Below are 25,613 nucleotides of genomic sequence, written 5' to 3' on the forward strand. Positions count from 1 at the left end.
ATAGTTTTTGGTGCCTTGTGCCAGAGAGAGCATCGCACCTGAAAAAGGGCCATGGCCTCATAGGGGAGACCAGGAGATGCTGGGGATAAAAGAAGAGGAAGCTACAAGTGAGAAAGATAATAAACAGGAAAATTGACAGGTCCAAACAGCGCCCCCTGCCCTGCGGTGCCCTGTGCCCTGGCACAGGTCGCACCACCCTAGTTACAGCTCTGTATGTTGCGCTATATAAGAAACTGTTAATAAATAAATTTGAGAGTTGCACTCAGAACAAAGAGAAACTGTGGGGACTGTCTTGCTCAATTATTTTTCTTCTGAACCTGTTCTCAAGCTTTAATTGAAAAATGTTTTTCCTCCGGGCACATAAAATTCCCTGTAAAAAGTGAGCCTGTTCAAATAGCAGAGTCTACAATGAGCGATCGCTGTATGTGACACACGCATTCGAGAAACAAGATCTGTAGTCTCAGCTTTCAGTTTAATGTGTTGAAAAAAACAGCCAATTGCAACTGCCAACAGTGCAGCCAATGAGGTATGGCCTAGCATGTAGCATGTGAACACAATCCTGCAGCAATGTGTACAATGTAATCTGGGGATCATTGTTATCTGGGCCTGGCTGCTGGAGTACAAGGTAGCATCAACCCTCTCTGTGGCTGCACATTGCACAGCTCAGGCTGATGTCATGCACTCGCTTGGAGATGAAATCAAAGGCTTTTCTAAAAACAAACTCAAAAAGCAATGCACAAGAGTCACAACCTTATCAGGGAAGAGGATTATAGAGACGTGGAAAGATTCCCTGGTGCATGTTGTGGATGATCCAGATCAGCGTGGCGGTACAGCCTGCGGTTATGTGCAGGATCTCAGCCTGGACCTGCAGATTGGGGTCATCAAGCCTTGGCTATTGCTGGGTAATTATACAGCCCGTATGTGACAATGTTACCCTGTCTGACTGCAACTTGTGTGCAAAGCAAGTGTCAGTAATAGTGGCACCACCGCACCTCAGGTCCAAAAAACTAGTTTGGCATGCTCTGACTTGTAGTTCAAAAATAATTGGGGAACACGAGTTAGCAATAGAAATTAATTTTGCATTATTTGCTACTTTAGGGCTGTTTTTTTTTTTTTTTTCAATTGTAAAAATGTTATATAACCTTTGCAAATGTGTATAGAACTTACAAACTCTGCAAAAATAGGGCTCTATGTGCATCGTGTATTAGGGTAAGTAAAACACTGTTTATTTTAGCTGACACCTCTATGAGACGCAAGCAAAACTAAGCAATGTTTCTTACCTGCATTATCTCGCAGAGCATCATCGCACTAGGGGCCCGATTCAGACCCGCTCGCTAGGATACGTTCACACGCAGCCAGCCGATGTTTGCAATCTGCGCATGCGTACGCGTGCGTGAACCAGTCTGAGCGATCGGGAAGCGTTCGCTCGCCGCGCATAGATAGCCCGGCTGAATGAGCGACAGGAGAAGCCGTTTGTTGGTGGTGACAGGGGCTGGCCATTAAAAACGGGGGGAGTGGAGGTGTGAACGCAGGCGTGCCTGAGCGTCTTAATGCCGTTTCAGAGGCGTGCATAATTAAGAGGCAGCATCATAGTACACCTGGCTGGATTTTATACTGAAGTGCCCGCAGTGCTTGGTAGGATATGTTCAACCACAAGTGTTGCGTTCGCTTCCGATGATACTCGATGGCTGCATACACTTCTTGGAGATGACGTGCGCAAGTGGGCGTCTTAAGACAGGCTGGTGGGCTTCTGTATACACAGAGCGATTGCACGCCAACACTTAGTGGGAGTGCTTATGCCTTGCCGTGTGATCGCCTGCCTTGCTGTCACTTAGCCGAATTTGCATACGCATCCAGAGAGCGTACGCATCTAGCGAGCGGGTCTGAATCGAGCCCTAGTGTTGCTAAGTTAGGAAATGGAAACATTTAATGGGGACTACTTACTGTAAACTATATCAGGCATAACCACTGTTCATCTCTTCATAGTTCATTGATATCCCATTTCAGTGTGTAATAGATGTATAATGTCTATCAATATGTCAACAAAGCAATCAGCCTTATTTATCTGTTTTTACTAGAATCAAGACTCTTTGGGGGTGATTCAGCAAGGATGGCAACCATAAAGCTGCACGCAGGCTATAGATATGATGTATGCACGCAGGCAGCTTTGCAATTCAGTCCTTAATATTATGCAAATTCAGCAGGAGGTGTATAGCACCCCCTGCTGCATTTGCGATCCCAGCACTGCGACGGAGGTCGCAGGCTGAGATCACCATTGCGACCATCGGTTGATGATGGTCGCGATGGTGGAAGGCGACAGGCCGCCAGCCAGCCGAGTAAGCCTCAGGTTACTCAGGCTGGCCGGCTTGCGAACCCAGGGCACTGCGACCATGGGCTTGCCACTCCCGGAAAACGGGGCGGATACGCCCCCATTTCCGGGAATGCCAGCCGACTCCGCTCTGCCACCTCAATGCCTCTGCCTGTCATCAGGCAGAGGCATAGAATGATCTTAGTGCGACTATGCAGGACCCATTCTGTACACTCACAGAATGGGTGCTGCGCACGTGCAGATTCCCGATAATCGGGTATCTGCGATCAACAGTGCACTTGCCTGCAATGCTGAATATGGCCCTTTATCCTGTTGCATTTGAAGAGTAATATGTGTTTATTATATGTTATATGCATTTCATGTATCTTACTAGGATCACAAGATGTTGCACAGGATCTGGATGTATTGAAAAAGTATAAGGTAAAAGAGAGCTCTTGGCTGATTTTAGTAATGTGCTATACAGTGATAGATCTCGTATTATAACTTTGTACGGGAGAAGTGTCAATGGGCTATATTTACTCGGTGGGTTTAGGTGAAATTTGAAAGCGGCACTCACATATACAGCGGTGTCCAATTAGCAGTGCTAAAGTAGCCCTGCTAATGGATCGTTGCGGAGCTATCCAATCAGCCCCAAAGTGCTGCCCGACGCTAGCACTTATCGTGGGTTTTTTTCAGGACCATCAGTGATGTGTCCCGAATAATAATCCATGAAAAGTGTAGTTCTGTCACCGCTGTAATGTCAAAATCGCATAGGTCCGCAAGCTTATCACGGTTCCTATGTGTTTTTGGCCCGAAATATCCTATTGTTTTGTCCAAAATAATAGGATATGGGGGGAAAAAACATTGGCGAAAAACGGGGATTATCGGATGAAAGATTCCCGTTTTTTGCCTCTGAAAAAATGTCGGGGCTAATTGGATACCGGGGATAGAGCGACGTGCTTTACACTTAAGATCGATTTTAATTCATTTTTGATCGTTTTAAAATCGATAAAAATCAATCAACATCGATGTTGTGTTTCTGGGACTAAATCACATATTTACTAACAGACAATTGGATTTAGCCCCAGAAACGCAACATGGGTTTCGATTAAAGCCGCCGCTTCTTAAATATAGCCCAGGCATTACATTTCCACTAAAGGATGTAGCAGTCATCACCTTGAGTGCTCATGTATTATTTAGCTATTGCTGTATTGTGTTAATGGATAATCTTCACTTTTTAAAGGCCGGATATTCTCAGATAGATCTACAGCTCATGGCTTTATACTGTATATTGTACATTTCACAAAGAAAGTTTTTCTTCTTCCCCTTTTGTCCCTGGAAACAATGGTAGTCTGCACGTGTTATAGAGAAGGGCGATGTCTTAAAATATCACATGACTGCTCTGTAGAACTTGTAGATTCATAACATAACTATACATCTATAATCTCTCTGCTTTTGTAGGACTGTGGTGATGATAAATACAGAGTTATTAAATGAACAACATCTAAATGTAAAAAGTGCTTAAAATAAGGGGTCATTTCAATGCGGACGATGCCCAAAATGTGCAGCTGGACTCTGGAGCACCTTCATTGACCACAGGGCCGGCTCTAGGGGTGTTCGACCAGTGCGGCCGCACAGGGGCGCCACCTATAGAGGGCGCACCCCTCCCCAACATCCCGATTTCAGTGGTACTGTTCCGCTGTTCCACCCGAGGGCCGAAGTGGCCCGCGGGTGGTCAAATCGGGAGGTTGGGGACCCCCATCGCTGCAGCTGTGTGGCGGTGCCGAACCCCCGGAGTCTGAATGGATGGTGCGCCGCATCCATTCAGTGACAGGAGAAGGCTGGGGGAAGCCCAGCTAGTGAGGCTCCCCCAAGCCGGACGTTATTTGGAGGCGGGCTATGCGGGTACGCCTCCAAATAACATCACTTATGGGGCATGGCCTATGGTAATTAGGCCACACCCCCATTTTGGCTTCGCCGCGCACGATGCAAGGGCGCTCTGTTAAGGGCTCGCAGAGGGTGCTCCGACCCCTGGAGCCATTGCCTATAAAAAAAAAAAAAAGTTTTTTTTTTTTACTAAATTGCGCATATTAGTTCGCAGTCCCATAGTGGTGTGTAATAAAATGGATATTTTGAAGCTACCGTATGTGCCGTATTAATGGGCACTGCATCGCGGGCATCGTCCATAATAAGTGTGACTGCCAAAAGCTGTCTTAAGTTAAATGGCTACGCCGCTCCTGTTGTTGCTGGAGCTCATCGCTCATTGCACGAGCTGAGCACTGTGGCTAATGTTCCCGTAAAGCTGAGCTTTATGGAAATTATACTGTTAACATTTCAACATGAAATTAAACATTTTGCAGACTGTCCATGGCCACGTTCTCCCATTATTAGTTATTAGTTTAACCCCTTCCATGATATCTTTTACTGGATTGCCCATCTTAAAGCCCCCATACACGGTACGATATCGCTTTTATATATCGTACCGTGTGTGGGCATGATATCGGACAGTGCGCGCTCCCGTGGGGTCGTACATCGCACCTCCAGATCTTACTGCAGGTTCATTTGATCTGGGGATGCAATGTACGATCCCATACGGGTGGGGGAGGGAGTTGCTGGCATAGAGGGCGGTCGGCCACTCGATCGCACCATGTGTGGGGACCGCCCGATATGTCGGCCGTCGGCTCACCCGTCGCTTCGCAAAGTGCATATCGCACCATGTATGGGCGACTTAAGAGTGAAGTAGGGAGATGTAGTTGCACAACATATGAAATGGTGAAGGCGTGGAGGAGAAAATATTGCAGGTAGTAGCCAAATTAAGAACATATCAATAATTGGTTATTTTTACTCTGAATGCACCAGAATTCAACCTGTTCCGCGTCCATGCAATGCACAGTTATTGCCGCCAGGAGCTAAAATGTAAGAGTACAGATGTGTCCTCATACATCTAGTCTCAATACGCTTGGAGTGAGTGAGCCGCCATGTCCCATGAAACTCTGCTTGCTATTGGCCTCTTTTATTACCTAAAATGCGTCTTAGTCACAAAAGGTGCGGCTGAGTCTGTAAAATTAACTTGGCGTGGAAAGAAGCATCGAAGCATCGCTGCATCGAAGCACTCTGCATGCTGATTGAGAGATGAAGTGGCACACAGATATACAAATGTCGCATATCAAATGAATCAGCGCAGTCTCCCGGTGCGTCCTAGTCGCATTACATTGCATTTTCAGGCCAAAAAAAAAAAGACACTATCTATTTATTACTTACATGTGTACCACTTAATTGTAATTAGCAAATTAGGGTTTGGGTTTGGTATTTTACAGAATGGGAAATCCTTCTGCAAAAAGATTTTGGGAGAATACTAAACCAAATCGGGTTCCTAATTTTTGTTTTATAATTAATCTTAAAATATGTGTTTTGTGCAGCCTCAAACATAAAGTACTATTTTGAGTATTTTTGTTTTGCCAATCTCAGGTTTGTTTCCTATAGGTGCCATCTTTATCCATTTATCAGCTGAAGAAGAGCAATCCCTGGCTCTCAAATTAAATAATCAATATAACCACATGTATTATATGGGAACATTTCTAGAGGATTCCCTTTTACTTTGTTTCATCATCTAACTGACGAAGTGGAACCAACAGAGGTGTAATTTAGTTTTTGTGTGTACCAATTAATATAGGACGCACCTCTACTATGTCTATCTTATTATATACTGTAGAATTCACCGCCCGCACTTACAAATGTATGTTTGTATTATTTTGATACAGGTTACACATATCTTGAATGTGGCGTATGGCGTGGAAAATATTTATCCAGATGAATTCACTTACAAGAAGCTCTGCATCCTTGATCTACCCGAGACTGACATCGTATCGTATTTCCCAGAGTGCTTTGATTTTATAGAGCAAGCGAAGACGAAGGTAGTAAGATTTTTCTTCCTATAATATTACATACATCCACATACATCCTCTCTCCGTGCTAGAGTACATGTCGCATTAAACATAACGCATGAGCGTCTTTTCGTGCAACTTTTTCCCTTTCAACGCATCTCATTCGCACAGCGATGCGAACAGGAGGCACAAGCAGCTTCTGCTGATTAAAATGACGTGCGGCATGCCTATGTTCTGTGTGCGACTGCGGGTGTATCTGCATGCGAAATGCTACGCTACGGTCTCTGAGGCGGTGATCCACATCGCGGTGCAAATAAGACACATTTGAAGGTAAAAAGTCGCATGAAGAGACGCTCGGTGCTATTGAGTCACGCCACGACATGGCGCGACTAGAAGGGCTGTGTAACACGCAAGGACGTAAGATGTATGTGGACACCTCTGATTCTGAGGTGGGAGTAAGGCAAGAAAAGAGCAAGTAACTTTGCAAAAGGTCAAACCATGCGGCAATGCAATGCAAGGGGTGCAAGTACATTTATTTTTGTGCATGCAGGGTAAATACTGGCTGCTTTTGCCTGTAGCCCACAAATGCTGGACAGCTTTATTTTTACACTGCAATTTATATTTGAGATGGACACACCTCTCCCAAATCTAAATCTCTCTACACATGTTACATCTGCCCCACCTGCAGTGCAGCATGGTAGCCAGGGTGCATAGTTACTTTGGGGTATATTTATCTAAATGTTTCTTTTTACTTTCGTTTTGATGTTCAATTTAGCTCCCCTCAATTCGAATCAAATCAAAAGTACAAATCCTTCTTCAAATCCCACATTTACTAAAATTCGATTTTAGAAGCATTTTCTAAATCGAATTAGATTTGGTTCGTTTTTGAACAGTGATTTGCTATATGATTTTACATGTTCATTTACAAATCGAACAGCAAATCCCACTTCAAAACGAACTTCAAAGCCCCGACTGAATAGAACTGCTTCATCCTTTAATTTTCAGCATGAGCAGTTCGTTTTGAGACAGATACTTGCATACATCTGTGAGATGCATGCGTGTATCTTACTGTAAAAAGCTTAGAAAGAGTTAAAGTTAAAAAAACAAATTACACGGTCTCCCCCCCCCCCCCCCCCTAAAACAGAACCAGCCCCTGACTTTTCATAGCCAGTCCTGGTTGTGTAAGTACAGGGAAAAAAATTGCGTAGGGTTACCCTGTAATTTCCACTTAGCACAACCAGCACTGCGCTCTGATCCGGTCCTGGTTCTGGAATTACAGGGGATAAGCGTATGGTTTCCCTGTAATTTCCACAACCAGCACCGGACCCTTTCTAGCGGTGGGCTTATGCCACAGGGCTCCCCAGCCGAAGCATCTGCCCTGACCGCTAGTCAGGCCAGGGATCCCTCCCCCTTTCCAGGGCACCCCTGGCCTAGGCTGATAGCCCGGGGCTATCCCCGCCACCCCTGGGCGGTGGGTGGCGGGTTGATAGTGTAAGTGTAGTGTAAAAAAAGAAGAGTATAAACATTGTCTTTACAAGTAGAACTGCAGATCCAAGCAAGCCTCCCTCGCATGCTGGTACTTGGAGAAGCACAAGTACCAGCATACGGGGCATTAAGGGCCCTCTGGTACCTGTAGTTCACCTGTAAAGAAATTGTTAAATAAACACAATACATACACACCGTGACCGTATAGCTTTAATACATACATACACACTCACACATACTCTCCTACATTACCTGGACTGATCCCCTTCTCCCTGTAGACATCCATGATCTTCGTAAAATAAAAAAACGAGAAATGCGATCCACGAACTAGGTAACAACCACAATGGTTGTTGCCTCCCGAATGAAGAGCTAAGACGCGACTTCTACCTTTTGTAGAGCCGTATCGGAGTGTTCATTGGCTGAGAGAGGTCCGCCCACACCTCTCTAAGCCAATGAACGGCTCCCTCCATTAAAGTCAATGGTGGGAACCGCAGAATAAACTTTAGTAACCCAGTGTGAGAACCACTGCTCTTAAGGGATAACTATTATCATACTATTCTGTGCAGGGACATTTGTGAGGTGCCCCCATTGTTCTAATACAGTACAGCATCATGTCAGTTATATTATTTAGATGGCTAATATAAGGGAATCTAAATTACCAGTGGCAGATTTTGCCTAGGAGCTGCGAAGCTGCAGCCCCCCCAGCAAAATCCGCCACCTCAGTGTAGTCCGTGACTGCACTGGCTACACTGTGACTGGCAGTGGCTTCCTATTGGAAGTGCCACCTGCCAGTCACATATACAACAGGCGGCCCCAGGGGGAAGTGTCTCCTCCCCCTGGGACTGCCAGTCCAGGTTGCTATTAGCAATTCCAGGAGGAAGCCGCTACTCTGCCTTTCCGCCAGCCCTAAACGACTCCTTGGGGCTGCAGACAATGCAGCCCTTTTGAAGCCGGTGGTGACATGTGCATGCAGCTCGTGCGCTTGTGCCGGTCCCGGCGTCTGACAGATCGATTGCGCAAGCGCCGGGACCCAGCCAGGAGGAGGACGGAACCAGTGAGTGACCCTGATTAATACTATCATTATAATCCTTTATTTATAAGGCCCCATGTGGGGTTCCATAGCACTGGACATGGGAATAAAACTGACAGTATTATTTAAAACAGACTAATACAGTATATAAATTCACATAAAAGTATAATGTAATCTGTATGTTGGTGAGATTGAACATTTATATACAGATGTGTAAATCTCAGCAATATACAGATTACATTCGCCAGGCCAGCAATTTATGAATGGGTATATGGTTCGGCTTAGTTGCAAACTCTATGGTGCCTCAAACAAGGCTATATGGGGCAATTTAAGGTTTGGTATATGTTTGGCGCACCCTAGAATTTGCGACTAAGCAGTACCTTGCGTCTCGCCTCACAGTATTGCTCCGAGTATACACTTTATTGGCATCACTAATGCGAGAAAAGTACAATGCACAAGTACCATGGGCGCTGGCATGGCATGCAGCTGCTGTGTGTGACTCAGACGCTAGCCTGGGTACAAAGGCAAAAGATTGAGGACCGATACGAGAGAGCCGCGCCATGCATGGCGGTGTCGTGTTTAATCTGTGACATTTTACCAATACCTATATGCGACAGAATTACAGTACTAACCGTCCCTAAGACTGTATGCAGCTATAGATGCAGCTACAATGCCAATAAGAATCTAAATTCAGAAATAAGTATGAAACTCTGTGCCACATGACGCAGGTGTATGAGGACACAGCTGTACAGGGGCGTTTTAAGAGAGGAGGGGGCTTATGTGCAGACTCAGTGTGGGTCCGCTCCTCTCTCCGGCGGTCCCGCAGTGTAGTAGATTATGGCTTAGTGTTAGAATCTATTGCACATGCGTGGGTCTCCGGGAAAATGGCACCCGCCCCGTGTTCCCAGGGACAGCAGTATTGCACATGTGCGGGTCTCCGGGAAAATGGCACCCGCCCCGTTTTCCCAGGGACAGCAGTATTGCACATGCGCGAGTCACCGGGAAAATGTCCGCAGCCATTTTCCCAGTGATTTTTTTCTGCACTACGGTCAGGTAAGTATAAAACTATATAGGTGCAGGGTGTGCGGTGCGGGCCCCCCTGGACCCAGGGGCCCGTGTGGACCGCACACCCTGCACCCATTATAGATACGCCCCTGCATCTGTAGGGCTAAGGAATATTCCTGGAACTTTCTAAGAGCAAAAAACAGAAATGTTCACCTTCTGATCTAACTCCCAAAAGATCTTAATGAATAACTTCATGTATTATATTAACAGATGTTGTCGGTATAGTGCATGTCTTTATACGAGATTAATTTGTCATCAGACCTAAAGTGTATTATTTATCATTAGATTACCAGCTAGGGAGATTATATTGCACAGGTCCTTTGTGCGATGTTTGGTATCCTGTTGCCTTGTGTGGAATCATTTACAGGACATCCGAATCCGACTTTGCATAATGACCTCACTCAGGTTACGTACAACTGTTGACACCTAAAAGTTTTCCGTTTTGTGTGCATGTATGGGCTCGCAGAAATGCGTTCAGTGATTACATTGCACTATACTGCAGTACAATAACATTTTCTTGTTAGCTCTTCATTTACAGAAGCTTCTATTTGATGTTAAGTATGCAAAACCATTCAGTTTCAGTGAGATATATTATCACATTAAGTCACAAAATAATGAGCACAATAAATTACAAGCTTATAAGTCTTAAATCGTTTACTGCTCTGAAATTATCAAAACATCCTAGGATAGGATGGATATATATATATATATATATATATATATATATACATCCATACATACATATATATATATAGCCCCTGGTGTAGTCCTTGCGGGAAAAACGTGGTGGGTGGCCTCCCTCGCTATTCAGTCTGGTGCTTCTACTGCCGTTATCTGGTCCTTGGTGTTTCCATATTGGCCCAGAGGTCCACGCATGAGTGATCCGGTAACTTGGATATTGAGATTAGCCTTTTTATTAAGAGCTCGCTTCTGAGCATATTTTATGCTGTGTTATAATACAATTTCTATTTTACCATTATTACACTAGTTGGTCATTTTCTGTTATAGTGACCACCAGAGAGGATTTTTTCTGGTGCAGTGCGGCCTGAAGGAATTCCATATTCCAGATAAGCTTTCCTGTATATTTCAAAAGTTGCATGCATAATTATCATTTCTGCTGACGTGTATTGGAATGATATGTGGCACCATTAGCGCTTCCTCATTTTTCAGGTGTTAATTCAATAATCCGCCAGCTGGAGTGGATTGCAACAAGGTTGAGCTGATTTTAATTAGCTTGCACCATTTTGGCAATATATGTAATTTTGGATAGTTTAGAGCACTCAAAGGGTTTATCTATCTATCTATCTATCTATCTATCTATCTATCTATCTATCTATCTATCTATCTATCTATCTATCTCATATCCAGAGCCGTAACTAGACTTTTTGGTGCCCTATGCCAGAAAGAGCATTGGCGCCCCCTCATTTTTCAAAGGGACTTAATGTACCCAAAAAAGGGCCATAGCTTCATGGGGAAGGGCCAGGGAAGAGATAGGGGAGGCCAGGAGATGCTGGGGATGAAATAAGAGGAAGCTACAAGCAAGAATGATAATAAACAGAAATTTGACAGGCCCAAACAGCGCCCCCTGACCTGTGGTGCCCTGTGCGATGGCACCGGCCGCACTACCCTAGCTATGGCCCTGGTCATAGCTATCTATCTATTTATCTATCTAAGTCATATCTATCTATCTATCTATCTATCTATCTATCTATGTCATATCTATCTATCTATGTCATATCTATCTATCTATCTATCTATCTATCTATCTATCTATCTATCTATCTATCTATCTATCTATCTATCTATCTATCTATCTATCTGTCATATCTATCTATGTCATATCTATCTATCTATCTATCTATCTATCTATCTATCTATCTATCTATCTATCTATCTATCTAATAAATGGTACATGAAAAATATAAACAAATCAAATTGTGACAAGACTTTTAATGTTTTCAATTTTTATCTAGCATATAGAACTTATTATGTCAACCAAGTGGTTAATTACTCAGCTTCTGGCAATGTGGTTATTTTTTTAGTATATTTGACAAGCTCTTGTAAACCCGTCATGATTCCCCAGGTTGCCAGCTGTGGAAAGGATTGCTGTGTCTCCCTGTTCCCCTATGCTGGAGCTGGGAGGGAGTAAGCCCTGATCACACACAAGCTGCCTCAGTGTCCCCCGACTTTCCCCTATCCAGCTCACGGTCTCGTCTTGTGACTGCCATGTCTTCCTGCTCCCCCGTGCCACCTCCCCAGTCACGCACACACGCTGCCCCGGTCTTACATGATAACTGAGACTGCCACAACGTGGGGTCCCGAGATTGTCAGTGTCTCAGCGATGATAGCTCAGGTGGTTTGTTGGTTGGGTGGAGGCGGGCAGGCAGCTGAATGGTGTGATGTTTGTGGGTTCACTAGGGAGGAGAATTGTGTGTCCAGTAAGCCAATGAGAGATGTGAGAGGAGGGAGTGGGCGATTGCCATGTTTCCCTGCTCCCCCATGACATCTCCCCAGTCGCGCACACACGCCACCCTCAGTCTCTCACGTTAACTGGGACTGCCACCACCTGGGGTGCCGGGATTGTCAGTGTCTCAGCAGAAATAGTTCTGGTACTTGGTTGGTTGGGGACGGCCAGGAGACTGAATGGTGTAATATGTGCGGGTTTGCTTGGGAGGAGAATTGTGTGGCCAGTAAGCCAGTGAGAGTTGTGAGGCGAGGAAGGGGGCGATTGCCATGTCTCCCTGCTCTCCAATACCATCTCCCCAGTCACTCACACACTGCCCTGGTCTAATGCTGGGTACCCACTAGACGATATGTCACCCAATCCGGCAGGTCAGACGACATATCGGGCACATCAGCCAGGGTGTATCCACTATGTCGCTAATGATGTGCGCTACCGCGTATCATCAGTGACATTGCACATCGGACCGATACCGTCAGTGGGGGCAATGCTGCCTAATGCAGCATGGCCCCTGCTATCATTCTGTCGCTGCCAGCATTGGCAAGCGTGTCCTGCGGCACCCTGCCGGGTCCTGCCACTCACGATATCGCGCTGGGTACACCTTGTTTATTGTGTACCCAGCTTAACACATTAACTGAAGCTGCCACCACCTGTGGTCCAAAGATTGTCTGTGTCTCGGTGGTGATAGTTTAGGAACGTGGTTGGTTGGGGAAGCCCAGGCAGCTAAATGGTATAATCACTAGGGAGGAGTTGTGTGTCCAGTAAGCCAGTGAGAGCTGTGAGGGGAGGGGGCAGGGCCACTCTCCAGCTCTGTACCTGACCGGCGCTAGACACATGGCTTTAGCTTGTTTATATAATAGAATATTTCAAACACAGCCTGTAAAGTGACTGTTAGGAGCTCATTGGTTGGTACTTTATGTCCGTCCACTTTATCTCTCTCCAAGGTTTAGTACATAGACCCCTTAAATACTAACTAAGTTAAAAATCTTAAGCTGCCATACACAACCCGATCGTGCAGGAAATCAGCTGAAAGGGACAGGGGAGAAAAATACTGCCTAATTTAATTGGAGCGCCCCCATGCCAACACATCAGCTTCTTATTGTAATAGTTCTAGCAGTGTCTGTAAAATGACAGGAATGCTGGGCACACACTTGCCAATGTGTACCCGGACGATATGACGGGCCGACAGGGCCGCGGGTACACATTGAGCGATGTACTGAGCAGCGGAACCAGTGTCAGACTGGTGCATGAAAGGCCCACCAGGGGAATACAGAGGTAGGGGCCCATGGCTGCAGAGGGGGTGCGGCAAGCCACCACAAAGGCTTGGCGAACCATTAGAGAGTACATGGTCTGAGCACCTTTATAAACATATATAGTAAATACCAGTGGCGGCTCCAGAGGTGTTGCTGCAGCGCAGTTCAAAATTCAAATAGGGGAACCAGACCAACTGCCATCCCAAACATCACTGGCTGGGACTCACTGGCAGTTGGTGTGACTCCCCTATTTGAATTTTGAACTGCACTGCAGCCCCACCTCTGGAGCCTCCACTGGTAAATACTGATAGTACATGCATACCATAATGCTGGAAATGCAGTATAATGTAACATATGCACAGTCTGGAACCAGGCACCTAGAGGAGGGTGCGGGTCCTCAGGCAATGGGATTCACCGGGGATTTCTCCTGTACCCTTGTGGGGTCAGTCCATCCCTGAGCGGAACGATCCCTCGTTCCGTCCTTCATTACCTGCAATGGCGCTGCATGCAATATCGTCTAGCTGGACTGGCAGCACTGCCATCCGGGCTGATATTGTATGCGAACGCGGGAGTGTGCGCAGATAGTCTGTACTCACAATCTATTGTTCTGATTCATGTCAGAACGATACATCGTTCGATAGATCGCATAGTGCGTACCTGACTTTAGAAGCTGATTAGTTCGTTGGTTCTTTATCTCCCTACACTTTATCTCTCTCCAAGGTTTGATACATCCCCCCAGGCTCATATGGCTCCTAATTCGGGCCTGACCAGAAGGATAACTAAATGAGGTCACATCTATAGGCATCTATTGCTTTTAAAAAATGGTCACTTTAAATTCTTTGACAAACTTGTTAATCTCACTTTATTCTGTCATTTTTGGGATCTTTTTCCATAAAAGTATACTGATGTTAAAACAAGTAGTTACTAGCTGGACAAAACGGCACTTACATACTGCATATTGGCCTTGTAACAATTATGTAGCTAATATTAATTTAAAATCAGGAATCTTTTTTTATTTTTATTTTTATTTTTTTATTTGCTAAGACAAAGCAAACTTGCTTTTATCTAGCCCTGAGACAATGCAGTGAGGTTTATTTGGCAGCATACACTTTTATTATGTATTGTGATTGGATTTGAAGAATGTAAGCTCTTTCGAGCAGGGCCCTCTACCCTCTTGTGTTTCGCCCTACTGTAATTTAATTTATCCCTTACTCCCCACTAGGGCAACTAACACTCGGCTGCTTATGTGGGCGTAAAGGTCGCTAATATAACAATGCTTATTATACATGTCCACGTCCTGCATTGTATTGTCAGTCACTTGTTACTTATTTGTTCATGTACTTTGTAAGGCGCTGCGGAACACTTGTGGCGCCATATAAATAAATGATAATAATAATAATATTTGATGATGTCATTGATTGTATTACTGTAACTGTCATTTTTATTTGACAATTCTACACTTTGTCTTGGCAGGATGGCATGCTGCTCGTCCACTGCAATGCAGGAGTGTCTCGTGCGCCAGCAATAATTATTGGTTATTTGATGTACAATGAAAAACTTAATTTTGCCCGAGCCTTTTCTATAGTAAAAAATGCAAGACCTTCGGCATGTCCGAATCTCGGCTTCATGGAGCAGCTGCACAAGTATCAAGACTGCATTAGAAGACAGACAGATGGTATACACGAAAAGACTGACTGACAGGAACTGTTAAGACTTCTATTCTCCGAAATCCTGAGTTTTCAGCCTTGTGTCTTAATAAGTTACGTGTTATTTTTTTTTTTAGCAAATGGTGTCTTCTCCGTGTTGCAGTAATTTTTTACCCATGTTCAATTTCCAGTACATGGTGTCGTAGCAGCACTGTCAAATGTGGATGACTCAACCTGCCCCAGCTCTTCTAGGATATAGTATGGAGATGTGCGTTGTATGCAGCAGCCGATTGGTTTAGAGTTAGACCGTACCTCCCTACTCTCATTAAACATGAATTGCGCCATCGTGGCCCCGCCCACTTCTGTGTGATGATGTGATTTGCAGTACTGTGCCGTGCGAGGCAATAATGAAGCGATTCGCCCGCTCCTGACAGTGTCCTTCTGCGTCTACCGTCTGGGACGGTTTCCAAAGAATAAAAGACAAAAAACGGTTAAGTATGGATTCAACATGATTACTGTCCAATCAGCTGCCTTAGAACAGGAATGTCAGTGTCCTGGCCATAGCTCTCTCCCTCATCGTCGCTGCCATGGGAGCAAAAAGCAGGTCAAAATTTGGGATCTTGGGTCAACACTTCATTCAAACCCTTTTGAAACACCACAGTAGTAGGCTAGGAAAAATAGGTATCATTGTGTCCAAATAAGGAGAGAAAAGTGCATTGGACGCTCACAGGTTTTTGTTGTGGAAAAAGGTGTCGGTACTCACCTAAAGTTACAATTTGATATACATTTATAGTAAAGCTCCTATACTCTGGATGTGTTCAGATATTTATTCATGAAATAAATTGATGTCTTGTTTATGGAAGTAATGACAAAACTTTTAAGATTACACAAGGTTCTGGTGTGGCGTACCACTAAGGAGGTCCGGTCAAAATACCGACAGTTGGGATGCCGACGCTTAGAATGGTGGCACTGGAATCCCGACACCTGTCAGAATCTCGGCGTCGGCATCTTGACATTAAGTACTGGGGTTAGGGGGAGGGTTAGGGTTAGGCACTAAGGGGGGAGGGCTAGGTATAGGGTGCGGGGAGTGGGAAGTTGGGTTTAGGCACTGTGGGGAGGTTAGGCTTAGGCAGCGGGGAGGGAGGGCTAGCGGTCGGGTTAGAACACTGACCGACAAGTGTCGCTATCCTAACCCTGTCGGGATACTGACTGCCAGCATCCCGTACCCAACCCCCACTGAGTACCCCCACAGAAAAAGCTCTGTACTGTATATGTGCAAAATAAAGTGTCTAATGAAAGTAAACCAAATTCTTGATAGGTCAATGCCCACTTCTTACAATTTAGCACACACTGGTGAAAATAATATTTACGGATCCTATTAAAAGTGTAGCACCCCTCTGTTCCCGAGTCACCTAGTATGTGGACTGAAGAAGCTGCCGCTGAGGGTAAATGCTGGCAGATAGTCGGTTCTTTTACAGTCATTTTTTGACTTTTTTTTTTTTTTACACCATAGAGGGCATTTGTTCAGTTTGTTCTGTTTATTTTTCTGTGAAATGTGGTTATAAAAGGCTCCGTTGCTGGTACGAAATTGCTGTAAAACAACTTTTCTCTCCTGTTTTTTAATATTTAATTTTTTTTTTTTTTTAATTTAATTTAATAAATTAATTACAATTTTATATTGTTAGAAAAACAGATTTTTTATTTTTTTTTGCAGTGTGTGTATTTGCTATAGGAGTAAAAAGTAACCTGTTCATGAAAGATAGCTGGTTTTTCATTTCTTCTCTTACCTAAATATAAAATATCTGTATTACCCCTAGATGTTCTAATGTACAGTATGAAATTGCTGAATAGACAGCAAGCCTCTTCCATATCTCACTCTGCAGCCAGCTTATTTCTTGTACACTCTCACTTTTAGATCTACAGCTGGGTACACACTGCACATAGCGTACGCCCGATTGCCCGTGCACGTCAGTCATTCATCGCACCGTTCCATCTGCTGTGCTGCACAGGTGGGACGATGCAATGAATGACGCCATGCTGCTAAATGCAGCATAGAGCGGTATATTGCGCAGTCGTACGCCGGATCGTGCAGTGTACGGCTGGCGATATGTATCGTTACATCGTATAGCGTGTACCCAGCTTTAGTCACACAGCATTATAACAGAAGAAGGTATTGTAGCATTAGTTACTAGGTTGACATCAAGGGATAGATTTACTAAAGCTTCTAAAAATGAAAAGCGGTGGTGATCATTTCCATACTACATCCTACAAAATCTGATTGGTTGCTGTTGGCAACACCACTAGTTTTTTTTTCTAGATGCTTTGATAAATCTACCCCCAAATTAGAAGTCAGTCTTAGAAGATTGGCTGTGGTTACTGTGAGAAGATCCATGGGAACTAGTGTCCTTTGGGCCTGATTCAGCAAGGAACGCAACTGCTAATAGGCACGCAATTGGCCGATTGTTGTGTACTGCGCATGCGCAAACCGGCAACTGTGATCGGGACTGCAGACCCATCGCAGAGTGATTGACGCAGACCCATCGCAGAGTGATTGACAGGATGTGCTGTTTGTGGGTGGTGACGGGGAAACGCAGGCGTGCCAGTGCATTTCAACGTTGTTGCATGGGCGTGCATAAATTATCCACTGCAATGTCCTACGCAGCCTGAGGCCTCATAACGTGCGCTGGAGTTAGCAATTCCGGAGTAAGGTCAGAGCTTGTGCAAGTGTGCGTGAGGCTGCGATGGTACTCGATTGTACCAATGTTTTCGCAGTATTGCTGAACATTACGGATGTGTGTAAGGTAAAGTTGGCGTCCTTATGTTGTGCTGCGGCGGCTTAGCAATCGTAATAAATTAGCATGCTATCGCAGTTGAACTGCGTGCGTAATCGCTATTGAATTCACAGTTGCGATCCGTAATAATTCAGGCCCTTTGTATGTGCAAATTCCACAAAGTACATTGGGCCTGATTCAGACGCGCTCGCGAGCGCATAGCGCTCGCAAGCGGGTCCATGGTCGGCCATTGCGCATGCGTGAGCCCCGGAGCGAGTGAGAAATCACTCGCTCCAGGGCTCGCTACAAGACGGGGCGGCTGTCGATGTTGATCGACAGCTCACCCTGTTTTGTAGGCGGGTCGTGGGGGTAGCTGCACAAATGGAGGCGTTCCCATCCCAAGGAAAGCATGCCGTTTGTGGGCGGCCCTACTGACATCACACGTGATGTCAGTAGTGAACTTCCTGCTCCATTAGAGCAGGAAGTTCACTGGGGCTTGCGGTGGACGAGACCCTACCACAAGGGTCTCGTCGCAAGCCTGATGGTCACGATAATCGTGACCATAGCCAGGCTGCCCGCTAAAGCTGTGGGTGGTCACCCACAGTTTAGCGAAGCTTAGCAAGGGGTCTTAGCGAGCGGTCGCGATGGTCTTGACCATCGCAACCATCACCCTGGTCGGGCGTTAGAGCTGTGGGTGGTAACCCACAGCTTAGCTAGCGACCAGGAGGCCACACTAAAAAATACAAGCGGCCGCCCTCATTCAGAACGAGCGCTCGATTTTTGCGAGCGCCTCTGAATGAGGGCCATAGTCACATCCTGGCACATGGGATACCAGCGATTTGAATACCAGCTCCGGAATCCTGACGCCTGTCAGAATCCCGTTGCCGGGAACATGTCCGCAGGTATCCCAAAGGTAAGTAGGGGGGGGGGGGACAGGCAGGGTTAGGGTTATGGAATTGGGTTGGGCACTAGGAAGAGTGTTAGGTTTAGCAATTAAGGGGGGAGGGGTTAGGTGCGTGGAGCGAGTAGTAGGGGAAGGGTTAGGATACCTACCGACAGGTGTCGGGATGTCGGCATCTGGATTTTGACCGTCGTCATCCCGTACCCAACCCATTTCATTGCACTGGACCTGTTGGTGCCTCCCTGTTTTATATATTCCACTGCTGTGGCATTGTCAGACTGAATTTTTACATCCTTTAAAATAGGCGAGGTTGTGCTTTGATGACAGCTTTTAATACTGTTTTTAGTTCCAGAAACTTTATCCTGTAATAAGAGATTCTTGCAGTATTATGTTAAATAGCAGTCTCAGAATATATTCTCTTAGCTGGAATTAGGCTAGGTTTTTGGTAGTTGATGGGCTCCTTAAAACTTTAAGGCCAGTGCTGATATCTGCATGTTGTCGTAGAGTAGGGATGAGGGTCCTGCCTTTACTAACGGGTCATCCAAGTGATAAATGGCTACTACACCTCTGCTTCTCAAGTAAGTCACCCTATCAGCCATGAATTTAGTAAAGACAGTGCTGTTGCTGAGTTAAAAGAAAACTGAAAATGTTGAGATGGTACAGAAAGTCTGGGTTGGCACTAAAGGACCTGCCACGTTGGAACCTGTAAGTATGTATTCTTGATGTCCATTCACACCAGGAACTCATTATTCTCTCTATATATCACACATTTCAGGGACTCCCATCTTAAACCTGTCCAGTTGCCAATGGGTTTGCAGGTCTATCAGGTTCACATTGTAATCCAAGTTACTTTTATGGGTTCTGAACTGAGAAAAATGTCTAGAGTAAGACTCGTCTGTGTCCTGAATGAAGTAGGTGTGACACAGACATTCTTCTACTCTAATGTATCTGCTGCCTCACTTTCCTCCTCAAAGGAAAGGCCAGAGTCAAATTCCTCCCATGACTGGTCCAGAGGACGCCTGTGGTGCCTGCCCAATCTATCTGAAGAGAAAACCTTCACAAAACCTTTACTGAGTTAACAAAAAAAAATATATATATATATATATAAAGGCATCAACAATGAATATTTGTATGTGTTACACCTAAATCATATAAAAACATACATGATATGATATATATAAACTAGGGGTGTGCACCGGCCACTTTTCGTGTTTTGGATCTGGATCTTTCTTCGTGTTTTGGATCTGGATTGGTTTTGCCAAAACCACCCTTCCGTGTTTTGGGTTCTGGGTTTTGTGTTTTGGATCTGTATTTTTTTTAAAAACAGCTAAAATCACAGAATTTGTGGGTTTTTCTGCTCCTATGCTATTATTAACCTCAATAACCTTAATTTCCACTCATTTCCAGTCTATTCTGAACACCTCACACCTCACAATAGTGTTTTTATGTCCAAAAGGTTGCACCGAGGTAGCTGGATGACTATGCTAAGCGACACGAGTGGGCGGCACAAACAAGTGGCGTATCTAGGAGTGACACTGCAGTGGCAGACAGGATGGCAGTTTGAAAAACTAGGCCTCAAACAGTACATACTGCAAAGAAAAAAAAGAGGTGCAAGATGGAATTGTCCTTGGGCCCTCCCACCCACCCTTATGTTGTATAAATAGGACATGCACACTTTAACAAACAAATCATTTCAGTGCCAGGGTCTGCCACATGACTGTGGCTGAAATGATTGGTTCGTTTGGGCCCTTACAAAACAAGCTGGCAATTAATCTGTCCCTGCACAAACTGGCTCTACGGAGGCAAGATGTCGTCCTCATCCACCGATTCCTCACCCTCTTCAGTGTTGTGTACATCCTCATCCTCACAGAGTATTAATTCGTCCCGCTGGAATCCACAACCACAGGTCCCTCTGTACGTTCAGGAGGCTGGTCTCCCTGGAAGAGTTGATAATTCATTTTATGAACATCATCTCCACATTTTGTGGAAGCAACCTCTACGCCTTTCGCTGACAAGGTTCCCGGCTGCACTAAACACTCTTTCGGAGTACACACTGGAGGGGGGGCAACTCAGGTAAAATAGAGCAAGTTTGTACAGGGACCTCCAAATTGCTTCTTTTTCCTGCCAGTACAGGTACGGACTGTCTGACATGCCTACTTGGATGTTGTCACCGATGTAATCCTTTAACAGACAGACGCACGCTTGTCGCTGCTGCTTTAAGGATGCAGGTGCGGCTACAGCCCACACATTTCACAAAGACACAAAAAAAAAGAAGAATATTTTTATTGTTTGTGGAGCGCACTTTGAGGGTTACACCACCCTTTAACAGACAGACGCACGCTTGTCGCTGCTGCTGTTAGGACAGTATCATATGCAGTGACAGTAGACTTGTCAGAAATTGTTGGCACGTCCTTCAGTCCGGACCAGATGTCCAAACCGGCCCTTGACTTATGACACAGGCGCACGCTTGGCGCTGCTACTGTGTTGATGCACGTGCGGCTACATCGCACACAAGTCACAAACACATAAAAAAAATAGTTTTTTATTTTTTGGAGCACTTTGAGAGTTACACCACCCTTTAACAGACAGACGCATGCTTGTCGCTGCTGCTTTGAGGATTCAAGTGCGGCTACAGCCCAAACATTTCACAAAGACAGAAAAAAAAATAAGAATGTTTTTTATTGTTTGTGGAGCGCACTTTGAGGGTTACACCACCCTTTAACAGACAGACGCACGCTTGTCGCTGCTGCTTTGAGGATGCAGGTGGAATCTAGACGGGATTTGGAACCGGGGACACACTACCTCCATCAATTGTCTATATCCCACTGCACTAATGGCGGATACCAGACCCACGTCTAACACCAACATAGCAGTCAAGGCCTCAGTTATACGTTTTGCTTCAGGATGACTGCTGTCATACTTCATCCTCATCGCTAGGGACTGTTGGAGGGTCAATTGTTTAGTAAAAGTAGTGGTGTTCCTACTTCCTCTCTGGGATGATGAACAACTCCCAGCAGCAGCAACAGCACTAGGAGGAAGTGGTTCTTGATCTATCCCTATTTTATTTTTATCAGAGAAAGTTTGGTCCACCATTTATGTTATATTGATATATACATGCGGCTAAAGCGCACACAAACGCAGAAAATATTTTTTTATTTTTGCTGGAGAGTAGTGCACTTTGTGGGTTACACCACCCTTTAAGAAATGAGCCAGCCGGCTCTTTACTTATGGGACACAGGCGCACGCTTGGCGCTGCTCCTTTGTTGATGCACGTGCAGCCACAGTGCACACAATTCACAAACACAGAAAATATTTTTTTATTTGGTTTGGAGTGTACTTTGGGGGTTACAGCACCCTTTAACGGTCAAGCCAGCCGGCCCTTTACTTATGACACAGGCGCACGCTTGGCACTACTTTGTTGATGCACGTGCGGCTACTGCGCACACAATTCACAAACACAGAAAATATTTTTTTATTTGGTTTGGAGTGTACGTTGGGGGTTACAGCACCCTTTAACGGTCAAGCCAGCCGGCCCTTTACTTATGACACAGGCGCACGCTTGGCACTACTTTGTTGATGCACGTGCGGCTACTGCGCACACAATTCACAAACACAGAAAATATTTTTTTATTTGGTTTGGAGTGTACTTTGGGGGTTACAGCACCCTTTAACGGTCAAGCCAGCCGGCCCTTTACTTATGACACAGGCGCACGCTTGGCACTACTTTGTTGATGCACGTGCGGCTACTGCGCACACAATTCACAAACATAGAAAATATTTTTTTATTTGGTTTGGACTGGAGTGTACTTTGGGGGTTACTGCACCCTTTAACGGTCAAGCCAGCCGGCCCTTTACTTATGACACAGGCGCACGCTTGGCACTACTTTGTTGATGCACGTGCGGCTTCTGCGCACACAATTCACAAACACAGAAAAAATATTTTTTTTTAGCACTTGGGGGGAGCACGCCTGACGGACAGAGCACCCCCTGGACAACACTACAGCACCCCTTTAGGACTGGGACACTGCACAGGACTTTGGAGTGGACACAGCCCCTATGGAGAACTGACTGCACAACACAGTCCAGCCAGCCCCTATGGACTTTGAAGTAGTGGACACAGCCCCTATTGACAACAGCAGCACAGCACAACACAGCCAGCCCCTATGGACTTTGAAGTAGTGGACACAGCCCCTATGGACAACAGCAGCGCAGCACAGCACAGCACAACACTACTCTGCACTATACACTACACTACACAGCCCAGCCAGCCCTAACTCCCACCCTCCCTCTTCACTGTCCACAGCCGAGTGAGAAAATGGCGCCGACGCGGGTACCTTATATAGGATCTAAAACCCGCGAGACCCGGAAGGCGGGATGATGACGTTTTGCCTCGATTTCAGATCCGAGTCAGGCGGGAAAAGTCGAGCCTGACTCGGATCGGCCTCGGGGGGGTTCGGATTTCAGAAATCCGAACCCGCTCACCCCTAATATAAACCATACCTCCCAACTGTCCCGCATCCAGCGGGACAGTCACGTTTTTCTGGGACTGTCCCGCTGTCCCACCCGCGGGCCGCAGTGTCCCGTGGTGGGGGGGAGCACAAACCGCTGCTCTGCAAAGCAGAGCAGTGGGTGTGCAGGAGGAGCCTGGGGGCTGCCCAGCATTTCAGAGTGCTGGGCACGTCCCCATAGTGACGAAAACGATGGAAGCCGCGAGGCTCCATCCTGGTTTCCATAGGCTCCACCCTTTTACAGAACCCATGCCCCTTTTCGGACGCGCGCTCCTTGGCGCGTGAACTGTCCCTCCCCAGGATGGCTAAGGGGTCTTTACTAAGCAGTGTTAGGAAACAGAGTGAAAAGTGATAAGGCGCCAGCCAATCAGCCCCCAACTGTCATTTTTCAAACACAGCCTGTGAGATGGCAGTTAGCAGCTGATTGGCTGGCACCTTATCACTTTTCTGTCTCCTAACGCTGCTTAGTACATAGACCCCTTAATGTTGGGAGGTGTGATAAATCATCTATACCGTAATCCTCAAATCTAATTGGTTCTTCAAATTCACACAATCCAAATGGACTGTGGGTACAGATTTATTAATAGTTGCTAGTTAAATCAGTGGGTGTTTGGTTAGTAGAGGGTGTTGGGTACGGGGTGCCAGCTCTAGGGATCCCGGTGGTCAGAATCCTGACGACGGCATCCCGATAGTTTGGATACCAACATCCACAGCCTAAACCTAACCCTCCCTCCCTAGTGCCTATCCTTCCCCCTGGTCTCTTAATCTAACCCCTGATCCTCCCCCTGACCCCACTACTTACCATTGGGATGCCAGCGGTCAGGATTCTGACTGGTGTCGGTATTCCAGTGCTGGCATTCTGAGCAACGGCAGCCGGCATAGGGATAACATCCCAGTAGAAGCAATAACCACTGAAGCATATGCAGCTTCATATTAATAGAAGCCAGTCACTAGTTAAATATTCATAGTCAGGGATGTTTCCAGGGGCGGGGGGCCCGCTTCGCCTCTGACCCTCAGCTAGCTGTCCCTGTCTTGCACACTACCGCAGCGGCCGCTGAGCAGTATCTGCAGGCTACAGTGAAGCATGGTGGAGGTTCCTTGCAAATTTGGGGCTGCATTTCAGCAAATGGAGTTGGGGATCTGGTCAGGATTAATAGTGTCCGCGATGCTAAGAAATACAGGCAGGTATTTATTCATCATGCAATACCATCAGGGAGGTGTCTGATTAGCTCCAGATTTATTCTACAGCAGGACAACGACCCCAAACATACAGCCAATGTAATTAAGAACATTATTCAGCGTAAAGAAGAACAAGGAGTCCTGCAAGTGATGATATGGCCCCCACAGAGCTCTGATCTCAACATCATCGAGTCTGTCTGGGATTACATGAGGAGACAGAAGGATTTATACAAGCCTACATCCACAGAAGATCTGTGCTTAGTTCTCCAAGATGTTTGGAACAACCTCCCTGCCGAGTTCCTTCAAAAACTGTGTGCAAGTGTACCTAGAAAAACTGATGCTGTTTTGAAAGCAAAGGGTGGTCACACCAAATATAGATTTGATTTAGCTTTCTCTTCTGTTCATTCATATTGCATTTTGTTAATTGTTGAAAATAAACTATTAACACTTCTATTTTTTAAAGTATTCTTACTTTGCAGCATTTTTTCCTAGAGACGTGCAGGCTCGGATTAGTTCGGATTTTCCAGCCAAATTCGGATTATTCCTGCCAAAAATCGGGTCTCAGAAAGAGGCAAAACCTCGTCTTTCATGGACAAACATCATATTTCATGGACCTTTGTCCATGAAAGATGATGTTTGTCCATGATAGATGACGTTTTGCCTCTTTCTGAGACCTGATTTTTGGCGTGAAAATTCCAAATTTGGGGTTGTATTCAATTAGCTGCGATAAGTCCGAATCTGTGGAAAAGTATAGTGGTTGACGTCATTTCGCCAGGCAGAAACTTATCTCCGTATTCAGTTCCAAAGACTTTTCGTGTACGCGGAAAGTCAATGAAATGTCATAGGCGGACAAGTTTCGCCTATGAATAGCAGGCGGAAAAAAGTGCAGAATTGGGTATTTGGGGTGCAAACTTTGGGAAACCACTCTGCAGCCTTGGGACAGCCCCCCAAAGGACAACTGCGTAAAAAAAAAACTAAAAAAAATGAGTGACACCGTAAAATCTGACTTTGAAAATGGGAGCAAAAAAGTTCAAAGTTGGGGTACAAACATAAAAAGTAGCGAAATAGACTACTGGGGGGTCCCCAAGTATGGGACATGTGTTTTTGGGATTGCAGGATTTT

General features: G+C 45.6%; 1 protein-coding gene across 2 annotated transcripts; it reads left to right on the forward strand.

Moving 5' to 3' along the window:
• The first annotated feature begins 570 nt into the window (after positions 1-570).
• On the forward strand, positions 571-16,153 carry DUSP19 (dual specificity phosphatase 19). Of its 2 annotated transcripts, none has more exons than XM_088476368.1 (4): positions 571-917; positions 2,703-2,749; positions 6,070-6,222; positions 14,960-16,153. In XM_088476368.1, the coding sequence occupies exons 1-4, from the start codon at positions 677-679 to the stop codon at positions 15,182-15,184; spliced, it is 666 nt and encodes a 221-aa protein (XP_088332494.1). In that variant the 5' UTR covers positions 571-676; the 3' UTR covers positions 15,185-16,153. The 2 variants fall into 2 exon arrangements, with proteins under 2 accessions (XP_088332494.1, XP_088332495.1); XM_088476369.1 differs by having other exon boundaries at positions 571-902.
• Positions 16,154-25,613: the final 9,460 nt, after the last annotated feature.

This window comes from Taudactylus pleione, unplaced genomic scaffold (genome assembly GCF_031769625.1).
Source record: "Taudactylus pleione unplaced genomic scaffold, aTauple2 ptg000188l, whole genome shotgun sequence".
Lineage (NCBI taxonomy): Eukaryota > Metazoa > Chordata > Amphibia > Anura > Myobatrachidae > Taudactylus > Taudactylus pleione.